Below are 20066 nucleotides of genomic sequence, written 5' to 3'. Positions count from 1 at the left end.
GCTGCAAAGACAGCCCTCCCCTACGGGGAGGCAACTGCCGCCTGCAGGACTCTTCTACCTAGGCTGGCATCCGCCGAAGCATAGGTATGCACCTGATAATGTTTGGTGAAAGTGTGCAGACTCGACCAGGTAGCTGCCTGGCACACCTGTTGAGCCGTAGCCTGGTGTCGTAATGCCCAGGACGCACCCACGGCTCTGGTAGAATGGGCCTTCAGCCCTGATGGAACCGGAAGCCCAGCAGAACGGTAGGCTTCAAGAATTGGTTCTTTGATCCATCGAGCCAGGGTGGCCTTGGAAGCCTGCGACCCTTTGCGCTTACCAGCGACAAGGACAAAGAGTGCATCCGAGCGGCGCAGGGGCGCCGTGCGGGAAATGTAGATTCTGAGTGCTCTCACCAGATCCAACAAATGTAAATCCTTTTCATACCGATGCACTGCATGCGGATAAAAGGAAGGCAAGGAGATATCCTGATTAAGGTGAAAAGAGGACACCACCTTAGGGAGAAACTCCTGAATGGGGCGCAGCACTACCTTGTCCTGGTGGAACACCAGGAAAGGAGCTTTGCATGACAGCGCTGCTAGTTCAGACACTCTCCGAAGAGACGTGACCGCTACCAGAAAGGCCACTTTCTGTGAGAGTCGAGAAAGTGACACATCCCTCAGGGGCTCGAAAGGCGGCTTCTGGAGAGCAACAAGGACCTTGTTTAGATCCCACGGATCTAACGGCCGCCTGTACGGAGGTACGATATGACACACCCCCTGCAGGAACGTGCGCACCTGAGAAAGTCGCGCTAGACGCTTCTGAAAAAACACGGATAGTGCCGAGACTTGCCCTTTAAGGGAGCCGAGCGACAAGCCCTTTTCCAACCCAGATTGCAGGAAGGAAAGAAAGACAGGTAACGCGAATGGCCAGGGGGATACTCCTTGTGCAGAGCACCAGGATAAGAAAATCTTCCACGTTCTGTGGTAGATCTTAGCAGAAGTGGACTTCCTAGCCTGTCTCATGGTGGCCACGACCCCTTGGGGTAATCCCGAAGACGCTAGGATCCAGGACTCAATGGCCACACAGTCAGGTTCAGGGCCGCAGAATTCCGATGGAAAAACGGCCCTTGGGACAGTAAGTCTGGACGGTCTGGTAGTGCCCACGGTTGGCCGACCGTGAGATGCCACAGATCCGGGTACCACGACCTCCTCGGCCAGTCTGGGGCGACGAGTATGACGCGGCCGCAATCGGATCTGATCTTGCGTAACACTCTGGGCAAGAGTGCCAGAGGTGGAAACACATAAGGGAGCCGGAACTGCGACCAATCTTGCACTAAGGCGTCTGCCGCCAGAGCTCTTTGATCGCGAGACCGCGCTATGAAGGTCGGGACCTTGTTGTTGTGCCGAGACGCCATTAGGTCGACGTCCGGCACCCCCCAGCGGCGGCAGATTTCCTGAAACACGTCCGGGTGAAGGGACCATTCCCCTGCGTCCATGCCCTGGCGACTGAGGAAGTCTGCTTCCCAGTTTTCTATGCCCGGGATGTGAACTGCTGATATGGTGGATGCTCTTTCCTCCACCCACATCAGAATCCGCCTGACTTCCTGGAAGGCTTGCCGACTGCGTGTCCCTCCTTGGTGGTTGATGTATGCCACCGCTGTGGAGTTGTCCGACTGAATTCGGATCTGCTTTCCTTCCAGCCACTGCTGGAAGGCTAATAGGGCAAGATACACTGCCCTGATTTCCAGAACATTGATCTGAAGGGTGGACTCCTGCTGAGTCCACGTCCCTTGAGCCCTGTGGTGGAGAAAAACTGCTCCCCACCCTGACAGACTCGCGTCTGTCGTGACCACTGCCCAGGATGGGGGCAGGAATGATCTTCCCTGTGATAATGAGGTGGGAAGAAGCCACCATTGCAGAGAGTCCTTGGCCGTCTGAGAAAGGGAGACTTTCCTGTCTAGGGAAGTTGTCTTCCCGTCCCATTGGCGGAGAATGTCCCATTGAAGTGGGCGCAGATGAAACTGCGCGAACGGGACTGCCTCCATTGCTGCCACCATCTTCCCTAGGAAGTGCATGAGGCGCCTTAAGGGGTACGACTGACTCTGAAGGAGAGACTGCACCCCTGTCTGTAGTGACCGCTGCTTGTTCAGCGGAAGCTGCACTATCGCTGAGAGAGTATGAAACTCCATGCCAAGATACGTTAGTGATTGAGTCGGTGCCAGGTTGGACTTTGAAAAGTTGATGATCCACCCGAAAGTCTGGAGAGTCTCCAGCGCAACATTCAGGCTGTGTTGGCATGCCTCTTGAGAGGGTGCTTTGACAAGTAGATCGTCTAAGTAAGGGATCACCGAATGTCCCTGAGAATGCAAGACTGCTACCACTGCCGCCATGACCTTGGTAAAAACCCGTGGGGCTGTCGCCAGACCAAATGGCAGAGCTACGAACTGGAGATGGTCGTCTCCTATCACGAAACGTAGAAAACGTTGGTGCTCTGTAGCAATCGGCACGTGGAGATAAGCATCCTTGATGTCTATTGATGCAAGGAAATCTCCTTGAGACATTGAGGCAATGACGGAGCGGAGGGATTCCATCCGGAACCGCCTGGCGTTCACATGCTTGTTGAGCAGCTTTAGGTCCAGAACAGGACGAAACGAGCCGTCCTTTTTTGGAACCACAAAGAGATTGGAGTAAAAACCTTGCCCTTGTTCCTGCAGAGGAACAGGGATCACCACTCCTGCTTTTAGTGAGCACACCGCCTGCAGAAGGGCATCTGCTCGGTCGGGATGTGGGGAGGTTCTGAAGAACCGAGGCGGAGGACGAGAACTGAATTCTATCCTGTACCCGTGAGACAAAATGTCTGTTACCCACCGGTCTTTGACCTGTGGCAGCCAAATGTCGCAAAAGCGGGAGAGCCTGCCACCGACCGAGGATGCGGATGGATGAGGCCGAAAGTCATGAGGCAGCCGCCTTGGAAGCGGTTCCTCCGGTTGCTTTCTTGGGGCGTGAATGAGCCCGCCAGGAATCTGAGCTCCTTTGCTCCTTCTGAGTCCCTTTGGACGAGGAGAATTGGGTCTTGCCGGAGCCTCGAAAGGACCGAAACCTCGACTGCCACTTCCTCTGTTGAGGTTTGCTTGATCTGGGCTGGGGTAAGGAGGAGTCCTTACCCTTGGATTGCTTAATGATTTCAGCCAATTGTTCACCAAACAGTCTATCTACAGATAGTGGCAAGCTGGTTAAACATTTTTTGGAAGCAGAATCCGCTTTCCATTCTTTTAACCACAAGGCTCTGCGCAAGACAACAGAGTTGGCAGACGCAATTGAGGTACGGCTTGTAGAGTCCAGGACAGCGTTGATAGCGTAAGTCGCAAACATTTGCGAGGTTAGGGACGCTACTCGCGGCACTGCTGGACATATGATAGAGTCCACCTGTGCCAAGCCAGCTGAAATAGCTTGGAGTGCCCACACGGCCGCGAATGCTGGAGCAAACGACGCGCCGATAGCTTCATAGACAGACTTTAACCAAAGGTCCATCTGTCTGTCATTGGCATCTTTAAGTGAAGCCCCATCTTCCACTGCAACTATGGATCTAGCCGCAAGCCTGGAGATTGGGGGGTCCACCTTTGGACACTGGGTCCAGCGTTTGACCACGTCAGGGGGAAAGGGATAACGTGTATCCTTAAGACGTTTGGAGAAACGCTTATCTGGGCAAGCATGGTGTTTCTGGACTGATTCTCTGAAGTCAGCGTGGTCCAGAAAAGTACTCAGTTTAGGCTTGGGATACCTGAAATGGAACTTCTCCTGCTGTGCAGCTGCCTCCTCTGCAGAAGGGGCAGGGGGAGAAATTTCCAATAGACTATTGATGGCCCCTATAAGGTCATTTACCATGGCGTCACCATCAGGAGTATCCAGATCGAGAGCGGTTTCAGGATTAGACTCCTGATCCCCCTCCTCTGTCTCATCATGTAGAGACTCTTCTCGCTGAGACCCTGATCCGCGTGATGACGTGGAGGGTCTCTCCCAGCGAGCACGCTTAGGCTGTCTGGGACTGTCATCTGAATCAGAGCCGTCAGGCTGAGATGCCTGGGACCCCCTTGAATCACGGATTAACTCCAACTGAGGGGGACCGGGGAACATTGCCACAGCATTGTCCATGGACTGAGTAACTGGCCTGGCCTGCAAGGTCTCTAGGATCTTTGTCATAGTGACAGACATCCTGTCAGCAAAAACTGCAAACTCTGTCCCCGTCACCGGGACAGGGTTCACCGGCGACTCTGCCTGGGCCACTACCACCATAGACTCCGGCTGACGAAGTGGCACAGGGACCGAACATTGCACACAATGGGGGTCATTGTAACCTGCCGGTAGATTAGCCCCACCAGCGGCACAAGTAGCGCTCACAGCCTGTGTCTTGGCACCCTTGCGTTTTGCAGATGACATGTTGTCGTCTCCTCAGAGCAATTGGGGTATACAGCCAAGAAGCGACCTTACAGTGCAAAATATATATATATATATATGGTACAGAGAAAAAAGTACACAAATATAACACTGTGGCACTAGTGGGGCCAGCACTAAAGTGCTGCTTACCGCCCGCTTAACGCGGGTGTGTGGTCGCCAGAAATCCCTTGTCTGGGTCTCCCAGAGCCTGTGTCCGTTCTCCAGCCAGACTGCATGTAGGAATGGCTGCCGGCGTCCTGTGGAGAGGGGCGGGCCCTGGGCGTGTGCAGACAAAGAGCGGGAAACCTGCGTCCCACTGTGCTCAGTGAGAGGGCTGGAGCATGTAAATAAGACTCCAGCCCTCGGCGCTGATGAATCGTACAGCGTCTCTCCCTTGCCCTGATTGACAGGGTGGGGGCGGGAACGAAGCGGAGCTAGGCCGCAGAAGCCGGGGACTAAATTTATAAGCGACGCCGTCGTAAAAGCACGGTCGGCGCTAAGTCCCCGGCGCACTAGAAGTCGCAGCCGCGCCGCCGCTCTAGGAGCGGCCGGCGCGGCAGTCCCCAACATATAAAGTCACACAGAAAAACTGTAGTGACTATAACCCCAGCGCGCAGCGCTACTGTCCCCGGCGCACTAGCACACCCAGCAAGTCTGGAGTGTGCGCGGCCTGTACATACGGGGACACAGAGTACCTTAATGTCGCAGGGCCTTGTCCCTGAACGGTACCCAGCTCCGTATCCAGCAGGTTCCATGGGTCTGTGGATGGAGCCCGGCCTCAGGGCTTGGGGGCCGGTAAGATCCCACTTCCTCAGAGCCCCTCATGGGGATGGGGAAGGAAAACAGCATGTGGGCTCCAGCCTCCGTACCCGCAATGGGTACCTCAACCTTAACAAACACCGCCGACATAAAGTGGGGTGAGAAGGGAGCATGCTGGGGGCCCTAGTATGGGCCCTCTTTTCTTCCATCCGACATAGTCAGCAGCTGCTGCTGACTAAACAGTGGAGCTATGCGTGGATGTCTGACCTCCTTCGCACAAAGCAGAAAACTGGTGAGCCAGTGATCCCACTGGGGGTGTATAGCCAGAAGGGGAGGGGCCTTACACTTTTTAGTGTAATGCTTTGTGTGGCCTCCGGAGGCAGTGCTATACACCCAATCGTCTGGGTCTCCCAATGGAGCGCCGAAGAAATTCTCTTTTTCTTTATCGTTCCTATGGGAGACCCAGACATTGGGACGTCTCAAAGCAGTCCATGGGTGGGAATAAACAGAAAACTGGGAAGTAGGCGGAACCTAACTTCACAAATGGGCGACAGCCGCCTGAAGGATGAGTCTGCCCAAGCTCGCATCTGCCGAAGCATGAGCATGCACTTGGTAGTGCTATGAAAAGGTATGCAGACTAGTCCAAGTGGCAGCCTGACAGACCTGCTGAGCCATAGCCTGGTGCCTGAAAGCCCAAGAGGCACCGACAGCTCTGGTCGAGTGTGCCTTGATCCCCGGCGGGGGAGGCACCTGAGTACACTGGTAGGCATCAGAAATGGCCGACCTAATCCAACGAGCCAAGGTCGGCTTAGAAGCAGAGAGGCCCTTACGCCGACCTGTGGTTAGCACAAAAAGAGAGGTGCACCGCCTAAGAACAGCGGTGCGAGACACATAGATCCGGAGCGCCCGCACCAGATCCAGAGTATGCAACGCTTTTTCAAAGCGATGAACAGGAGCCGGACAAAAGGAAGGCAGGGAAATGTCCTGGTTAAGGTGGAAAGGAGAAACCACCTTAGGGAGAAAGTCCGGAGTCGGACGGAGAACCACCTTGTCTTGATGAAAAACTAAAAAAGGTGACTCCGAAGAGAGCGCAGCCAAATCAGAGACTCTCCTGAGGGAAGTTATGACCACTAGAAAGACCACTTTCTGTGAAAGACGAGACAAAGAAACCTCCCTAAGAGGCTCAAAGGGGGTTTCTGCAAGGCCGTGAGGACCAGATTGAGGTCCCAGGGATCCAAGTGCCGCCGGTAAGGCGAAATGATGTGAGACGCGCCCTGCATGAAGGTGCGCACCTGAGCCAGCCGGGCGATACGCCGCTGGAACAACACTGACAGAGCCGAGACCTGTCCCTTGAAGGAATTGAGGGATAGTCCTAGCTGCAGACCGGACTGTAGAAAGGACAGGAGGGTCGGCAAGGAAAAAGGCCAAGGAGCATGGGCGGAAGAGCGACACCAGGACAGGAAAATTCTCCAGGTCCTGTGATAGATTTTGGCCGAGGAAGACTTCAGAGCCCGAGTCATAGTGGAGATGACTTCAGGAGGGATACCAGAAGTCGTCAAGATCCAGGAGTCAAGAGCCACGCCGTCAATCTGAGAGCCGCAGAATTCTGGCGGAAAAACGGACCTTGTGAGAGAAGGTCTGGACGGTCCGGGAGATGCCACGGCACCTCTACGGACAGATGGAGCAGGTCTGGGTACCAAGCTCGCCTGGGCCAGTCCGGAGCAATGAGGATGACCCGACGGCCCTCCATTCTGATCTTGCGCAGGACTCTGGGCAAGAGAGCTAGAGGGGAAACACGTAGGACAGACGAAACTGGGACCAATCTTGAACCAGAGCGTCCGTTGCAAAGGCCTGAGGATCGTGGGAGCGAGCCACGTAAACCGGAACCTTGTTGTTGTGCCGGGATGCCATTAGATCCACTTCCGGAGTGCCCCACTTGCGGCAGATTGACCGAAACACTGCCGGATGCAGGGACCACTCGCCACTGTCCACGGTTTGACGGCTGAGATAATCTGCCTCCCAGTTTTCCACGCCTGGGATGTGGACTGCGGATATGGTGGATTTGGTGTCCTCCGTCCACTGAAGGATGCGTTGAACCTCCAACATTGCCAGGCGGCTGCGTGTCCCGCCTTGGTGATTGATGTAGGCAACCGCTGTCGCGTTGTCTGACTGGACTCGGATGTGCTTGCCCGCCAACAGGTGGTGAAAGGCTAAGAGAGCTAGAAGCACAGCCCTGATTTCAAGCACATTGATCGAGAGGGCTGATTCGGACGGAGTCCAAGTGCCCTGCGCTCTGTGGTGGAGATATACTGCTCCCCAGCCGGATAGACTGGCATCCGTAGTGAGGATCACCCAGGACGGGGCCAGGAAGGAGCGTCCCTGAGACAGAGAGAGGGGCCGAAGCCACCACTGAAGGGAGCCCCTGGTCTGTGGCGACAGAGCCACTAACCTGTGCAAGGAGGAAGTCCGCTTGTCCCAACAGCGGAGAATGTCCAGCTGCAGAGGACGCAGATGGAACTGGGCAAAGGGAACCGCTTCCATTGACGCCACCATCTGACCCAGCACCTGCATTAGGTGCCTGATGGAATGACGGCGGGGCCTCAGCAAAGAGCGCACTGCCAGATGGAGGGACTGCTGTTTGACTAAGGGCAGCTTCACAAGTGCCGGCAGAGTCTCGAATTGCATCCCTAGGTACATGAGCTTCTGGGTCGGAGTTAGAGTGGATTTGGGCAGATTGACAAACCACCCGAATTGGACTAGAGTGGCGAGAGTGAGCGAGACACTCTGCTGACAGTCTGCACTGGATGAAGCCTTGACTAGAAGGTCGTCCAGGTAAGGAATCACTGCCAACCCCTGGAGGTGCAGAACCGCAACCACTGCTGCCATGACCTTGGTGAATACTCGAGGGGCCGTGGCTAACCCGAAGGGGAGAGCCACGAATTGGAAATGTTCCTCTCCGATTGCAAAACGTAGCCAACGCTGGTGTGAAACTGCAATTGGCACATGCAGATAAGCATCTCTGATGTCGATGGATGCCAGGAAATCTCCTTGGGTCATTGAGGCAATGACTGATCGCAGAGACTCCATGCGAAAATGCCGCACCTGAACATGCTTGTTGAGAAGCTTGAGATCCAGGATGGGCCGGAAGGAACCGTCCTTTTTGGGAACTAGGAAGAGATTTGAGAAGAAACCTCTGAACCGTTCCCGGGCGGGAACCGGTACAATTACTCCGTTGGCCTGCAAGGATGCCACGGCCTGAGAGAAGGCGGCGGCCTTGGAGCAGGGGGGCGTTGAAAGAAAAATCTGTTTGGCGGGCTGGAAGAGAATTCTATCCTGTAGCCGTGGGAGATGATATCCCGCACCCACTGATCGGAGACGTGTTGAAACCACACGTCGCCAAAGTGGGAGAGCCTGCCACCGACCAAGGACGTTGCTGGCGCGGCCAGATAGTCAAGAGGAGGCTGCCTTAGTGGCAGCAGCTCCTGCGGTCTTCTGAGGACGCGGCTTCGTGCGCCAGTTGGGTTTTTGGTCCTTGGCTGAGTTAGTGGACGAGGCCGAGGGCTTAGAGGACGACCAGATGGAGGAACGAAAGGAACGAAACCTCGACTGGTTCCTGCCCTGGACAGGTATCCTGGTTTTAGTTTGTGGCATGGAAGTACTGTTCCCGCCAGTAGCTTCCTTAATAATTTCATCCAGTTGTTCACCGAACAGCCTGGACCCAGCAAAAGGGAGCCCAGCAAGGTACTTCTTTGAAGAAGCGTCTGCCTTCCACTCTCGAAGCCACAAGATCCTGCGGATAGCGAGGGAATTAGTCGAAGCCACCGCAGTGCGGTGAGAAGCCTCCAGCATGGCATAGGATGAAAAAGCTGAAGCTTGGGAAGTTAAGGCAACCATTTTGGGCATAGATTCCCTGGTGAGGGAATGCATCTCCTCTAGAGAAGCAGAGATGGCTTTGAGAGCCCACACTGCTGCAAAAGATGGGGAGAACGAGGCCCCTGCCGCCTCAGATTTGGCCAGAAGGTCAACCTGGCGGTCAGTGGAATCCTTAAGTGAGGTGCCATCAGCCACTGATACAACTGTTCGGGCTGAGAGTCTAGACACCGGGGGGTCTACCTTTGGTGAATGAGCCCACTCATCAGAACCACGCTTTGGGAAGCGTTTGTCAGGACAGGCCCTAGGCTTGGTCACAGTGGCCTGAAAACTGGAGTGGTTAAAGAACACACTCCTTGTCCTCTTAGGCAAGGTAAACTGGTGCTTTTCTGCCAGAGAGGGTTGCTCCTCTGATACTGGCGGATTGAGGTCCAGTACAGAATTAATGGACGCAATCAAATCACTAACATCTGAGTCACTTTCGGACAGATCAATGGGGCACATGGAGGCAGCCTCCGAGCCCCCAGTAACGGCATCCTCCTCGTCCTGCGAGTCAGCTCTTGAATCAGAGCTTCGGGACGAGGAAAGAGAGGGAGCCCTGCGTCTCCTCTTAGGAGGACGGGGTCTGTGACCAGATGAAGAATCCTCTGTGAGCTCCGCTGAGAGAGCCCTAGCAGCAGAGGCGACCTGAGAAGGGGGCTGATGCATGTTCAGCAAAGTCCGGGACAGCTGTCCCATGGAGTCGGCAAAAGACTGGGAGATTGACCTAGAGAAGGATTCTACCCAAGCCGGGGGTTCAGCCACCGGAGCCGGAGCAGCCGGAGGGACCACTGTGGGTGCGATTCCAGGCTGAGGCATTGTCAGGTTAGAGCAGGCATGCAGTGCATATTGCGTACAGCCTTGCAGCCTTGCTCCTTGTGTGAGACATGCTGCTGAAGTGGGGGCTCTGAGCCAGGATGACCCCCAGAGTATATAAGCAGGTCCACAACCGGAGGTTGTGGCTTACCAGACCGTTTGTGTGCCCTCCAGATCCCACAGCCCGGACCCCCAGACAGATTAGCAGAGATGCTGCAGCCAGCGCCGATCGCTGAGAGAACGCTGATAAAATGGCACCGGAGCGAGGAGAGGGGGCGGGACCAACTCTGAGAGCGGGATCTGGAGGGCCAAGGAGATTTACAGGGGAGGGGACATTTACTCAGAGAGGAGTGTCCCTCCCCTGTGCCGAACGGCCGCTGGGCGGAGCCGCACTGTCCCTCTGCATGATTGACATGCAAGGGCAGTGAAATCGAAACTAGGCCTCAGGCGAAGCCGGGGCCTAAATTTATGCGATGCGGCCGGCGCGCAGGCTCCATCGGCGCGGTTCTCAGGTGACAACCAGAGAACCGGCCGGAAATGTCAGAACAGTTACACAGCACACTCTCCCCAACAATAAAATACAAGGGACCCCCCGAACATAAACGTCTCAGATACTTAGCTTGTGAGACGCAGGGCCAGGTCCCTGGGGATGAGTGCTCCGTAAAGCAGGATCCTGAAGGGCTGCGGATGGAGACCGGCCTCCTGCAAAGCAGGGAGAACCGTGCTGGCTCCCACTTCAAGCCAGAGCCCGAGGGATGGTGAAGGAGCGCGGCATGTAAGGCTCCAGCCCTGGAAGCAACCTTAACAACACCGCCGACACAGTGGGGTGAGAAGGGACATGCCGGGAGTCCAGGCTTGGACCCGCTTTTCTTCAAAACCTTTCCAAAATGAAAAATCAGATGAGAATGCATGTGTGGATGTATGCCTCCTGAACACAAAGCAATGAACTGGCTAGATTTGGTTATCCAGGGGGTGTATATACTCAGAGGGAGGAGCTACACTTTTTTAGTGTAGCACTTTGTGTGTTCTCCGGAGGCAGAAGCTATACACCAATGTCTGGGTCTCCCATAGGAACGATAAAGAAAAAGAATTTACGGTAAGTAAACAAAATTCTCTTTTTCTTTATCGTTCCTTTGGGAGACCCAGACCATGGGACGTTGCAAAGCAGTCCCTGGGTGGGAAATAAACAGAAAAACTAAGAAGTAGGCAGAACCTAACTTCACAAATGGGCGACAGCCGCCTGAAGGATGCGTCTGCCCAAGCTCGCATCTGCCGAAGCATGAGCATGCACTTGGTAGTGCTTCGAAAAAGTGTGCAGGCTAGACCAAGTGGCAGCCTGACAGACTTGTTGAGCCGTAGCCTGGTGCCTGAAAGCCCAAGAGGCACCGACAGCTCTGGTCGAATGTGCTTTGATCCCCGGCGGGGGAGGCACCTGAGTACTCTGGTAGGCGTCCGAAATAGTCGACCTAATCCAACGAGCTAAGGTCGGCTTAGAAGCAGGGAGGCCCTTGCGCCGCCCTGTGGTTAGCACAAAAAGAGAGGTGCACCGCCTAATCGCAGCGGTGCGAGACACCTAGATCCGGAGAGCACGCACCAGATCTAGAGTATGCAGCGCTTTTTCAAAGCGATGAACAGGAGCCGGACAGAAGGACGGCAAGGTAATGTCCTGGTTAAGGTGGAAGGGAGAGCCCACCTTAGGAAGAAAGTCCGGAGTCGGACGGAGAACCACCTTGTCTTGATGAAAAACTAAAAAAGGTGACTCCGAGGAGAGCGCAGCCAAATCAGAGTCTCTCCTGAGAGAAGTTATGGCTACCAGAAAGGCCACCTTCTGTGAAAGCCGAGACAAAGAAACCTCCCTAAGAGGCTCAAAGGGGGGGGGTTTCTGCAAAACCGTGAGAACCAAGTTAAGGTCCCAGGGATCCAAGGGCCGCCGGTAAGGCGGAATGATGTGAGACGCGCCTTGCATGAAGGTGCGGACCTGAGCCAGCCGAGCGAGACGCTGCTGGAACAGAACTGACAGAGCCGAGACTTGTCCCTTGAGAGAGTTGAGGGACAGTCCTAGCTGCAGACCGGACTGAAGAAAAGACAGAAGGGTCGGCAAGGAGAATGGCCAAGGGAGATGGTCGGTAGAGCGACACCAGGACAGGAAAATTTTCCAAGTCCTGTGATAGATCTTAGCGGAAGAAGACTTACGGGCCCGAGTCATAGTGGAGATGACTTCAGGATGAATACCAGAAGCCGTCAAAATCCAGGACTCAAGAGCCACGCCGCCAATTTGAGGGCCGCAGAATTCGGGCGGAAAAACGGACCTTGCGAGAGCAGGTCTGGACGGTCCGTGAGATGCCACGGCATCTCTACGGACAGATTGAGCAGGTCCGTATACCAAGCTCGCCTGGGCCAGTCCGGTGCAATGAGGATGACTCGACGGCCCTCAAATTCTGATCTTGCGCAGGACTCTGGGCAAGAGAGCTAGAGGGGGAAACACGTAGGACAGACGAAACTGGGACCAGTCTTGAACCAGAGCGTCCGCGGCGAATGCCTGAGGATCGCGGGAGCGAGCCACGTAAACCGGAACCTTGTTGTTGTGACGGGATGCCATTAGGTCCACGTCCGGAGTGCCCCATTTGCGGCAGATTGACTGAAACACTGCCGGGTGCAGGGTCCACTCGCCACCGTCCACGGTTTGACGGCTGAGATAATCTGCCTCCCAGTTTTCCATGCCTGGGATGTGGACTGCGGATATGGTGGACTTTGAATCCTCCGCCCATTGAAGGATGCGTTGTACCTCCAACATTGCCTGGCGGCTGCGCGTCCCACCTTGGTGATTGATGTAGGCAACCGCTGTCGCGTTGTCTGACTGGACTCGAATGTGCCTGCCCGCCAACAGGTGGTGAAAAGCTAGGAGAGCTAGAAACACGGCTCTGGTTTCCAGCACATTGATTGAAAGGGCTGACTCGGACGGAGTCCAAGTGCCCTGAGCTCTGTGGTGGAGATATACCGCTCCCTAGCCGGATAGACTGGCATCCGTGGTGAGAATCACCCAGGACGGGGCCAGGAAGGAGCGCCCTTGGGACAGGGAGAGGGGTCGAAGCCACCACTGAAGAGAGGTCCTGGTCTGTGGCGATAGAGCCACTAACCTGGGTAAGGAGGAAGGCCACTTGTCCCAACAGCGGAGAATGTCCAGCTGCAGGGGGCGCAGATGGAACTGGGCAAAGGGAACAGCCTCCATTTGACCCAGCACCTGCATCAGACGCCTGAGGGTATAACAGCGGGGCCTCAGCAGAGAGCGCACCGCTAGCTGGAGGGACAGCTGTTTGTCTAAGGGCAACTTCACACGTGCCGACAAAGCCTCGAACTGCATCCCTAGGTACGTGAGGCTCTGGGTGGGAGTTAGAGTGGATTTGGACAGATTGACCAACCACCCGAATTGGGCTAGAGTGGCGAGAGTGAGCGAGACACTCCGCTGAGTCTGCGCTGGATGGAGCCTTGACTAGAAGGTCGTCCAGGTAAGGAATCACTGCCACCCCCTGGAGGTGCAGAACCGCAATCATTGCTGCCATGACCTTGGTGAATACCCGAGGGGCCGTGGCTAATCCGAAGGGGAGAGCCACGAATTGGAAATGATCTTCCCCTATTGCAAAACGTAGCCAACGCTGGTGGGAAACTGCAATTGGCACATGCAGATAAGCATCTCTGATGTCGATGGATGCCAGGAAATCCCCTTGGGTCATTGAGGCAATGACTGATCGCAGGGACTCCATGCGAAAGTGCCGCACCTGAACATGCTTGTTGAGAAGCTTGAGATCCAGGATGGGCCGAAAGGTACCGTCCTTTTTGGGGACTAGGAAGAGATTTGAGTAAAAACCTCTGAACCGTTCCCGGGCGGGAACTGGTACAATTACTCCGTTGGCCTGCAAGGCTGCCATGGCCTGAGAGAAGGCGGCGGCCTTGGAGCAAGGGGGAGTTGAGAGAAAAAATCTGTTTGGCGGGCTGGAGGAGAATTCTATCCTGTAGCCGTGGGAGATGATATCTCTCCCCACTGATCGGAGACGTGTTGAAACCAAGCGTCGCCAAAGTGGGAGAGCCTGCCACCGACTAAGGACGTCGCCGGAGCGGGCAGAGAGTCATGAGGAGGCTGCCTTAGTGGCAGCACCTCCTGCGGTCTTCTGTGGACGCGCTTTTGGGCGCCAGTTGGATTTCTGGTCCTTGGCTGAGTTAGCGGACGAGGCCGAGGGCTTAGAGGACGACCAGTTGGAGGAACGAAAGGAACGAAACCTCGACTGATTCCTACCCTGGTCAGGTTTCCTGGTTTTGGTTTGTGGCATGGAAGTACTCTTCCCGCCAGTAGCTTCCTTAATAATTTCATCCAGCTGTTCACCGAACAGCCGGGACCCAGCAAAAGGGAGCCCAGCAAGGTACTTCTTAGAAGAAGCATCTGCCTTCCACTCTCGAAGCCACAAGACCCTGCGGATAACGAGGGAATTAGCCGAAGCCACCGCAGTGCGGTGAGAAGCCTCCAGCATGGCAGACATGGCATAAGATGAAAAAGCTGAAGCTTGGGAAGTTAAGGCAACCATTCCGGGCTTAGAGTCCCTGGTGAGGGAATGCATCTCCTCTAGAGAAGCAGAGATGGCCTTGAGAGCCCACACTGCTGCAAAAGCCGGAGAAACCGCGGCCCCCGCCGCTTCATACACGGATTTGGCCAGAAGGTCAATCTGCCGGTCAGTGGAATCCTGAAGGGAGGTGCCATCAGCCACCGAAACAACGGTACGGGCTGAGAGCCTAGACACCGGAGGGTCTACCTTTGGGGATTGAGCCCACTCCTTCACCACCTCAGGTGGGAAGGGAAAACGGTCATCAGAACCACGCTTTGGGAAGCGTTTGTCAGGACAGGCCCTGGGTTTGGTCACAGCGGCCTGAAAACTGGAGTGGTTAAAGAACACACTCTTTACTCTCTTAGGCGAGGTAAACTGGTGCTTTTCTGCCAGAGAAGGTTGCTCCTCTGATACTGGCGGATTGAGATCCAGTACAGAATTAATGGAAGCAATCAAGTCACTGAGATCTGAGTCACCCTCGGACAGATCAATGGGGTACATGGAGTTAGCCTCCGAGCCCCCTGTAAAGGCATCCTCCTCATCCTGCGAGTCAGCTCTTGAATCAGAGCCACGGGAGGAGGAGGGAGAGGGAACCCTGCGTCTCTTCTTAGGAGGACGGGGTCTGGGCCCTGATGATGAGTCCTCTGTGAGCTCCGAACCTAAGGGACCCATAGCAGTAGGGGAACCCTGCAAAGGGGGCTGATGCATATTTAACAAAGTCCTGGACAGAAGTCCCATGGACTCAGCAAAAGACTGGGAGATAGACCTAGAAAAGGACTCTACCCAGGCCGGGGGTTCAGCCACAGGAGCAGGAGCAGCCTGAGAGACCACTGGGGGTGAGACTCCAGGCTGTGGCCCTGCCAAGTTAGAGCAGACATCACAATGAGGATAGGTGCTCAGTTCAGGCAGCAGGAGCTTACATGCAGCTCATACAGAATAAAGCTTTGGAGCCTTGCTCCTCGTGTGAGACATGCTGCTGGAGTGGTGGCTCTGCAAGAGAATGCACCCCAGAGAGTATATACAGAGGTCCACAACCAGAGCCGCTTGTGGCTTACCAGACCGCTGGAGCGGTGTTGTGTGCCCTCCAGATCCCGAAGCCCGGACCCCCAAGCACAGCACTTCAGCAGGGATGCAGAGTGCAGACCATCGCCGAGTGAACTCTGTCTGAGAAGATGGCCACCGGAGTGAAGAGAGGGGGCGGGACTTGGCTTGAGAGCGGGAACTGGAGGGCCATAGAGACCTACAGGGGAGGAGACACGCACAGCAGTGGGGAGTGTCCCTCCCCTGTGCAGAACGGCCGCCGGGAAGAGCCGAGCCTGTCCCTCTGCATGAATGACATGCGAGGGCAGAGAACAGAAACTAGGCCTCCGGCAAAGCCGGGGCCTAAATTTGAGCGGCGAGGCCGACGCGCAGGCACCATCGGCGCGGTTCTCGGGCGACAGCTAGAGAACCCGCCGGAAATGCCTATAAATACAGTAAGCACACTCTCCCCAACAATAAAGTACAGGAACCCCCAAAATATAAACGTCTCAGGTACTTAGCTGCTGAGACGCAGGGCCAGGTCCCTGGGGATGAGTGCTCCAGTCCAGCAGGGTCCTGAAGGGCTGCGGATGGAGACCGGTCTCCTGCCAGGCAGGGAAACCGTGCTGGCTCCCACTTCAAGCCAGAGCCCAGGAGGGATGGTGAAGGAGCACGGCATGTAAGGCTCCAGCCTTTAAAATCAACCTTACAACACCGCCGACACAGTGGGGTGAGAAGGGACATGCCGGGGGTCCAGACGTGGACCCGCACTTCTTCAATCTCATTCCAAAAGGAAAAAATCATATGAGAATGCATGTGTGGATGTATGCCTCCTGACACAAAGCAATAAACTGGCTGGGACTGGCTCACCAGGGGGTGTATAAGCTCAGAGGGAGGAGCTACACTTTTAAGTGTAGTACTTTGTGTGTCCTCCGGAGGCAGAAGCTAAACACCCATGGTCTGGGTCTCCCAAAGGAACGATAAAGAAAACATTAGTACATGCCCTCATCATCTCCCGAATCAACTACTGCAACCTCCTGCTCTCTGGCCTCCCTTCCAACACTCTTGCACCCCCTCCAATCTATCCTAAACTCTGCGGCCCGCTTAATCCACCTCTCCCCTCGCTATTCCCCAGCCTCACCACTTTGCAAATCCCTTCACTGGCTTCCCATTGCCCAAAGACTCCAGTTCAAAACATTAACCATGACCTAAAAAGCCATCCACAACCTGTCTCCTCCTTACCTCTGTGACCTAGTCTCCCATTACATACCTTCACACAACCTCAGATCCTCACAAGATCTCTTTCTCTATTCCTCTCTTATCTCCTCTTCCCACAATCACATACAAGATTTCTCCCGTGCCTCCCCTATACTCTGGAATGCTCTACCCCAGCATATCAGACTCTCTCCTACCGTGAAAAGCTTCAAGAGGATCCTGAAGACCCACCTCTTCTGACAAGCCTACAATTACAATAACCCTCAGTCCAGTACACCACTGCGCAACCAGCTCTGTCCTCACCTATTGTACCATCAACCATTCCCTGTAGACTGAGCCCTCGCAGGCAGGGTCCTCTCTCCTCCTGTACCAGTCTGTTTTGTACTGTTAATGATTGTTGTACTAGCTTTTATGTATACCCTTTTTCGCTTGTAAAGCACCATGGAAGTAATGGCGCTATAATAATAATAGGAAATGTAGTATAGTTCTCCTGATTAGCTATGTCACCTATCTCATGTGCAGGGCATTGCAGAAGCTTAGGTATCTATGGTCACAACCACTAGCAGCTGTCACTAAATGAGTGGTCGCAACCATGGATACCTAAGCTACTGCAATGCCCTGCACGAGGTAAGAGACATGGCTATATCAACAGAACTATACATTTCTAATTGGAGGCATTTGCTAATATTACTACACCTACTTCATATTGGGATAGGATCTTGGGACATGGGGATGCCCCTTTAAGGCTCCTAAAAGGTCATATAATAGAGTATGTATGAAAGAAATCCAGGTGCACTCTTTACATAGAGGGATGGCACTCCAGAAAGTGAGCTCAGTCAGTCACAATACCTGCTTCTCCTCCTTGGTCATTTGCTTCCTGGCCTCAGACTGGGCTTTGAAGTACTGGCTCATCTCATTGAAGTCACACTTGCTCAGGTTGGTAAGGTGACCTCGCTCTTCAGCAGTCATTTCCTAAGAAAGTTTGGTTTGTGAAAATTCAGGCCAGAACATAATAACACTATTAAAAAAAAAAAAAATAAAAACTCCAATTTGTTAAAATACCTTCTTCCAGTCTTTAAAGAAGTTTTTCCTGAAGATGTCCTTGGTAGTGTATTCATGGTCCAACATTTTTGCAAAGAAAGTGGCTACTTCCTCAGCCTTGGGACTGAGCTTTAAAACTTTACCTAATGTCAATAAAAAAAGAAGGGAATTTTGTTTACTTACCGTAAATTCCTTTTCTTCTAGCTCCTATTGGGAGACCCAGACAATTGGGTGTATAGCTTCTGCCTCCGGAGGCCACACAAAGTATTACACTTTAAAAAGTGTAACCCCTCCACTCTGCCTATACACCCTCCCGTGCATCACGGGCTCCTCAGTTTTGGTGCAAAAGCAGGAAGGAGGAAACTTATAAATTGGTCTAAGGTAAATTCAATCCGAAGGATGTTCGGAGAACTGAAAACCATGAACCAAAAGAACAATTCAACATGAACAACATGTGTATACAAAAGAACAAACAGCCCGAAGGGAACGGGGGCGGGTGCTGGGTCTCCCAATAGGAGCTAGAAGAAAAGGAATTTACGGTAAGTAAACAAAATTCCCTTCTTCTTTGTCGCTCCATTGGGAGACCCAGACAATTGGGACGTCCAAAAGCAGTCCCTGGGTGGGTAAAAGAATACCTCGATAAAAAGAGCCGAAGACGACCCCCTCTTACAGGTGGGCAACCGCCGCCTGAAGGACTCGCCTACCTAGACTGGCGTCTGCCGAAGCATAGGTATGCACCTGATAGTGTTTCGTGAAAGTGTGCAGACTAGACCAGGTAGCTGCCTGACACACCTGCTGAGCCGTAGCCCGGTGCCGCAATGCCCAGGACGCACCCACGGCTCTGGTAGAATGGGCTTTCAGCCCTGAAGGAAGCGGAAGCCCAGAAGAACGGTAGGCTTCAAGAATCAGTTCCTTGATCCACCGAGCCAAGGTTGACTTGGAAGCCTGCGAACCCTTACGCTGGCCAGCGACAAGGACAAAGAGCGCATCTGAACGGCGCAGGGGCGCCGTGCGAGACACGTAGAACCGGAGTGCTCTCACCAGATCTAATGAGTGCAAATCCTTTTCACATTGGTGAATTGGAATAGGGCAAAATGAAGGTAATTAGATATCCTGATTGAGATGAAAAGGAGATACCACCTTAGGGAGAAATTCCGGAACAGGACGCAGAACCATCTTATCCTGGTGAAAAACCAGGAAGGGGGCTTTGCATGACAGCGCTGCCAGCTCCGACACTCTACGGAGCGATGTAACTGCCACTAGAAATGCCACCTTCTGCGAAAGACGTGATAAAGAGACATCCCGCAGCGGCTCGAAAGGTGGTTTCTGAAGAGCCGTTAGCACCCTGTTAAGGTCCCAGGGTTCCAGCGGACGCTTGTAAGGTGGGACTATGTGGCAAACTCCCTGCAGGAACGTGCGGACCTGCGGAAGTCTGGCTAGACGCTTTTGAAAAAATACGGACAGCGCCGATACTTGTCCCTTGAGAGAGCAGAGAGACAAACCCTTGTCCATCCCGGATTGAAGGAATGAAAGAAAAGTGGGTAAGGCAAAAGGCCAGGGAGTAAAACCATTATCAGAGCACCAGGATAAGAAGATCCTCCAAGACCTGTGATAGATCTTGGCGGACGTTGGTTTCCTGGCCTGTCTCATGGTGGCAATGACATCTTGAGATAACCCTGAGGACGCTAGGAGCCAGGACTCAATGGCCACACAGTCAGGTTGAGGGCCACAGAATTCAGATGGAAAAACGGCCCTTGTGACAGCAAGTCTGGATGGTCTGGGAGCGCCCACGGTTGACCCACCGTGAGATGCCACAGATCCGGGTACCACGACCGCCTCGGCCAATCTGGAGCGACGAGAATGGCGCGACAACAGTCGGACCTGATTTTTCGCAGCACTCTGGGCAGCATTGCCAGAGGAGGAAATACATAAGGCAGTCGAAACTGCGACCAATCCTGAACTAATGCGTCCGTCGCCAGAGCTCTGTGATCTTGAGACCGGGCCATGAATGCCGGGACTTTGTTGTTGTGCCGTGACGCCATGAGATCGACGTCCGGCGTTCCCCAGCGGCGAGAGATCTCTCGAAACACGTCTGGCTGAAGAGACCATTCCCCCGCGTCCATGCCCTGACGACTGAGAAAATCTGCTTCCCAGTTTTCTACGCCCGGGATATGAACTGCGGAGATGGTGGAAGCTGTGGCTTCCACCCACTGCTGACTGACCCCGAAGAAGAGATTGCATCCCTGCCTGCAGAGAAAGCTGTTTGTCCAGCGGTAGCATGACTACCGCTGAGTGA

General features: G+C 54.2%; 1 protein-coding gene across 1 annotated transcript in view; it reads right to left on the bottom strand.

The window, feature by feature from the left end:
• The window catches only part of TOP1 (DNA topoisomerase I), a 139083-nt gene that overhangs the window by 54823 nt on the left and 64194 nt on the right, over positions 1-20066 (bottom strand). The window contains exons 10-11 of the mRNA XM_075349860.1: positions 17792-17913; positions 17579-17701 (exon numbers count right to left, since the gene is read on the bottom strand). Of these exons, the coding sequence (XP_075205975.1) occupies positions 17579-17701; positions 17792-17913 (245 nt within the window). The remainder of the gene's footprint in view (positions 1-17578; positions 17702-17791; positions 17914-20066) is intronic.

The sequence above is a fragment of the Anomaloglossus baeobatrachus genome, chromosome 5 (assembly GCF_048569485.1).
Source record: "Anomaloglossus baeobatrachus isolate aAnoBae1 chromosome 5, aAnoBae1.hap1, whole genome shotgun sequence".
In the NCBI taxonomy this organism is placed as follows: domain Eukaryota; kingdom Metazoa; phylum Chordata; class Amphibia; order Anura; family Aromobatidae; genus Anomaloglossus; species Anomaloglossus baeobatrachus.
Note: the sequence above shows the minus strand (reverse complement) of the source record. Positions and strands in the feature narration are given on the sequence as shown.